The sequence below is a fragment of the Abrus precatorius genome, unplaced genomic scaffold (genome assembly GCF_003935025.1).
Source record: "Abrus precatorius isolate BTA unplaced genomic scaffold, Abrus_2018 Scaffold3, whole genome shotgun sequence".
Classification (NCBI taxonomy): domain Eukaryota; kingdom Viridiplantae; phylum Streptophyta; class Magnoliopsida; order Fabales; family Fabaceae; genus Abrus; species Abrus precatorius.
Genome location: NW_020874373.1, coordinates 12,707,604 through 12,712,457, shown reverse-complemented (window position 1 = coordinate 12,712,457; position 4,854 = coordinate 12,707,604). Strand labels below are relative to the sequence as shown.

Here is a 4,854-nt window from a genome sequence, read left to right as displayed (position 1 = left end):
GAGTGTTTGATGTTGTGGAAATTTATATTTGTATGTTATTATATTTTAGTGGTGAAAAGAAGACTTATCTTTGCTAATATTTAAAAAAAAAAAAAAAAATGCCTACCTCTCATAGTTCTTGATAAAATATAAATTTACTAGTTAAGCATATTAGAATCATTTCAAGGCTGCATAAGCTCATGACTGTTTTGGCACAACGATTGATATAGTCATTTATTTAAACATTACACAGGCAGATAGCATCGGCTCCTAAGGCGTGAAGCCCTTAAAACAAAGTAAGCCATATTTGGTTAGGGTTACCAGTGTATGGCCAAAGTATTATCTGTTTAAGATTTGGATCAGAGCCTCTCACATCCATCACCATGTCGTCATATAAACTATAAATGGTACCATCATTTTTAAACACCCATCGTTGGCTAGCCCATGCATTGCTACAATCCATCATGACAATGGTAGCTCCTTGTTTGTGTTCTTCAGAAGTTAAACAATTGTTTGTATTTTGCACTGGACGTATCGAACCATCTGGGTAAAGTGCCCATTGCTGCTCTTTCTTGTTGCTGTCACAGTCAGCCAGCCACATGTTACTTCCGTGAGCTTCCATGCAGAGATCCAAATACCCAATGATTGAAGTTACGAAAGGGCTTGTGTCATTGCCTGTACGCCAGCCCTGTCGCATTCGATAATCATTTTTTTGCACGGTGAGTGTCCCTCCCATGGCACTAGATTCAGCACTCAAAACCAAGCCTGACTTTGGATTGATAATGGTTCCATTGTCCCATATTTCCCAATAAGTAGCCTCTGGTACTGCCGAGGTGCAGTCATATATCATGACATAATTCCCTGGAGCATAACCATAAGTGGTTAAACACTTCCCCTTGGACCTTATCGTCTTGTCAGGTTTCAAGGTCCACAGCTGGTTCTCTTCAAGCTGGTCTTTGCATTTCCACAATATGATAGGATTGCCATTGTTATAGGCATCGTCAGAGACATCCACGCACATCCCATCTCGACCACCAATGCGCACGGTTGGTTCAATAGGAACGCACGTGTCTGAATTTTCCACAATTGATCTTATTAATAGAGGTGATTGGTTTGCATTTAGCGGATTGCAGACAAAAAGTATCAATGCTAGAACTGCAACTGTTGGGTGTGACAAGGAATTTACAATAACAGGTTCGTTGTGAATATTTGTTAAAGTGACCTCATTTGGAAAAGTATCTTGCGTTGCTTGTTGAACAGCTCCTGACAGTCTATCCCAACGGTTCTCCAAACTTAGCATGGCAGGATCAGGTTGAAATGCCGTACCCGTTCGGATGCTGACACGAACCCGGTTTGATATGTATCTAAATCGAGCTGCTTCTGAAACCATTTGGATTATCACGATCAGGGTACGAGCTTTTTCTTCATTGTCATCGCCCCCACTTCGTAGAAACGATATCGCATGTGTCAAGGCCCGTAACCCTAGGGGTATTTGCGTTCTATTCTGATGAGCCCACCTCACTAGATCACCGTAAGTACCATTAAAAGGAAGGGAGTAATGGTCCGTGTCAGTGAAAAGGTAGTCAGATGCAGATGCTGGGGCATCATGGAGGAAATAGGACTGAGTTCCAGCTCGGTATGCTACAACATATGCATTAGTAACATCGATACCTACTTCGATAGATTCTGTGTCCGAGTTTGAGAGTTCAACTGTAATATATCGATGTCTTTCTTCCACTGTTGTTGGATCTCGAAGCACAGGTATGTCATGTATCAGCCCGCCTGTTAGTCTCTCTCGAAGCGCATCTATGAACTGCTTGTAGCTTTTTGAGGTGGCACCTTCAGTAGTAAATTTAATGGGGTCCTCAGTTGTTGCTACTAGAGGATTGGCACTTGCGGCACATCTCCGTACAGAGAATGAACAAGCGCATGCAATACCTAAAATCAGTAGCTTCAAAATTTCGTCCATTTGAAACTGCAAGCAGGTTCACCAAATTTTAGCAATATAAGATGTAATAATCAAAACTAAATTCAGTAATTCAAATTTAAAATCATCGTACTCGTAAAATCGTTAAGCTTACATACCTGGACCTAAACGTAGAGCGAACCTTGTTGATCCCACTTCTAATCAAATAATTAAGGATGTAGTGCAATGTTTGGTGTGGCTTGAAAAGTAGCGGAGTCCTTGTGCCTTTTATAAGTGTGTGAATTTAATAATAATAAGAATAATTAGGTTGCTCTTCGCTCACGTAAATGCCAGCTCAAAAGAAGTGTCCCTAAAGATGGCAAATTATCAAAATAATTAAGGATGTTGTGCAATGTTTGGTGTGGCTTGAAAAGTAGCGGAGTCCTTGTGCCTTTTATAAGTGTGTGAATTTATGTTGATCTTAATAATAATAATAATAATAATAATAATAATAATTAGGTTGCTCTTCGCTCACGTAAATGCCAGCTCAAAAGAAGTGTCCCTAAATATGGCAAATTATCAAAAGAAGTGTGGCCGAAATATGCCAAATTACTATTACGGGAATCTTTTATGACATACGACCACAAATGTTATGTACACCTGGATTGAATGAAAGCTTTTGCTCATATTATTTTTAATCATTACACGAAAAGGTATATTCTACGATAATTTTAAAAAATTTTAAGGAAAAGATTTTCAACGACGATTCTTGACTCAGGGAATTTCTGCGCGCAGTTATCGTATCGTTCCTAATCGCTTGAAGTGAAGTCTTGTCAGCTTGAAGTTATGAAAAATCGTCAATGACAAGTCCTTACATACATGTCAATCATGGGACACGAAATGTTGATGACCTAAAAATCGTCGCAATATTTACACTGTATATTAGAGTTGGAAACCTATCAGAAAGCCACGTCCAAAGGGAGAGTTATTTAAGAAAGAAGTATGGAGAAGAAGGTTTTCAAAATAGAAGAAAGCTTGAGAGAGAGAGAGAGAGAGAGAGAGAGAGAGAGAGAGAGAGAGGAGAGAGAGAGAGAGAGAGAGAGAGAGAGAGAGAGAGAGAGAGAGAGAGAGAGAGAGAGAGAGAGAGAGAGAGAGAAGAGAGAGAGAGAGAGAGAGAGAGAGAGAGAGAGAGAGAGAGTAGGAAAAAATAAGAAAAAAAATAAATTTTGAATAATAAATTTTGAATAAGAGAAGTTTTATTTTTCCTAAAATATTCAACTATTGTTTCAAACAAATACATTTTTGAAAATATTCAAAATTTAAATGTAAGTTTTTCTTGATTATACTTTTAATGTTAAATTTAATTATAGTTTAATTTTCGTTAAATTTAAAATAATGTTATTCATATATAGTAGTTTAGAAATATTTTGTAGTAATGGTTAATGTTGTACTAAATATAATGTAAATTTATTTAAAATTATACATGTTATAGTTATTAAATTAGATAAGTTTTGAATTTTTTAGAAAAAATTATATAATAATGTATATTTTAGAATTAGTATTTTTGAAATATGTTATCATTTATCTAAAGATAAAATTTAAAATTATTGTATATAACGTAAAGTCTATATTATAATATAATTATGTTGTGAGAATATTTAGGTTTATTTAGTAATATATTTTTGTAAATAATTTTATTAAAAGGGAATAAAATTTTATAAATGTGTATGTAATATATGTTTATGAGTAGTATAATATTTTTGTAATATATTTAACATCTTTTATAAATTTATAATTTAATATAAGCAGTGTATATATTACAATTTTTAATTTATTTATATTAATTCCTACATGGTCTGATTATATATATATATATATTAAAATATATTATAATAAATTTTTTATTTTATTTTCTTATCATTTTTTATAATTTTTTTTTTTCGAATAAAATATAATTTATATTTAAGCAATTTTTATTTATTATAAATATAAAAAATTATAATATAATATATTAATATAATAATTAAATATTAATAATAATAAAATTAAAAATATGAAAAATTTATTAAAAAAATATTAATATTATATTTTTAAATTTTAACTCGTTTAGTTTTGATCGTCTCTTATTCTTCTTCAACTTGTTTAAATATAATAAATATAATAATTTATGATTAAATAAATTTATTTTTTAAACACGTGTAATTGTGTATAAATATTTTTAATTTTGAATATAATATAATTTTTATTTATTATAAATAAAAAATTATAACATAATATATTAATATAATAATCAAATATTTATAATAATAAAATTAAGAATATAAAAAAAAATTAAAATAATAATATTATTTTATTTTTAAATATTAGTTTCTTTAATTTTGATTGTGTTCTAATCTTATTTGAAGATTTTCTACTTTTCAGCTTGTTCAAACAAATATAATAATTTACCTTATATTTATATTCAAAGTAACTATAGATAATAATAAAACAAGAATAAAAAATAAGTGCGATAGTAGCTTTGGTTCAGAGGTATGTAGTTGTGCTAGGTTTGTGATTTGTTGTGATGTAATAAATACAATTAATGAAATTTTTTATTATAAATTTTATACCAATAAAATTGCTTAAGAAAAGATAAAAAAATAAAATAAAATATATATAATAATAAAAATTTGTAATAATTCTTGTTATTGAATAATATTAATAAAAATATAATTATTTTATTATCAAATTAGTTTATATATATTCAAATTTTTATTTGTGTTATTGATAATTATTAAATAATTATAATAATTTTTATACAATTTAATAAATAATTTTAAAAATATTATTTGGCATTAATTATAAATATTTTCATATTATAAAATTTTTATATTTTTATTTTTCTCAATTTAATTTTATAAAATTATTAAATTATTAAATATTTCAGTTATTTTTTATGATAATTATATTTTGTTTGTATAAAGACATCT

The 4,854-nt window shown here is 29.6% G+C and overlaps 1 protein-coding gene across 1 annotated transcript; it reads right to left on the bottom strand.

The window, feature by feature from the left end:
* Positions 1-265: 265 nt before the first annotated feature.
* LOC113863006 (abrin-a-like) lies at positions 266-1,948 on the bottom strand. The gene has a single exon (XM_027496367.1). The coding sequence runs from the start codon at positions 1,946-1,948 to the stop codon at positions 266-268; it is 1,683 nt and encodes a 560-aa protein (XP_027352168.1).
* Between the last annotated feature and the right edge of the window lie 2,906 nt (positions 1,949-4,854).

Coding starts and splice junctions, on each gene's coding strand:
- LOC113863006 (XM_027496367.1), bottom strand. CDS start 1,948: ATGGACGAAATTTTGAAGCTACTGATTTTAGGTATTGCATGCGCTTGT.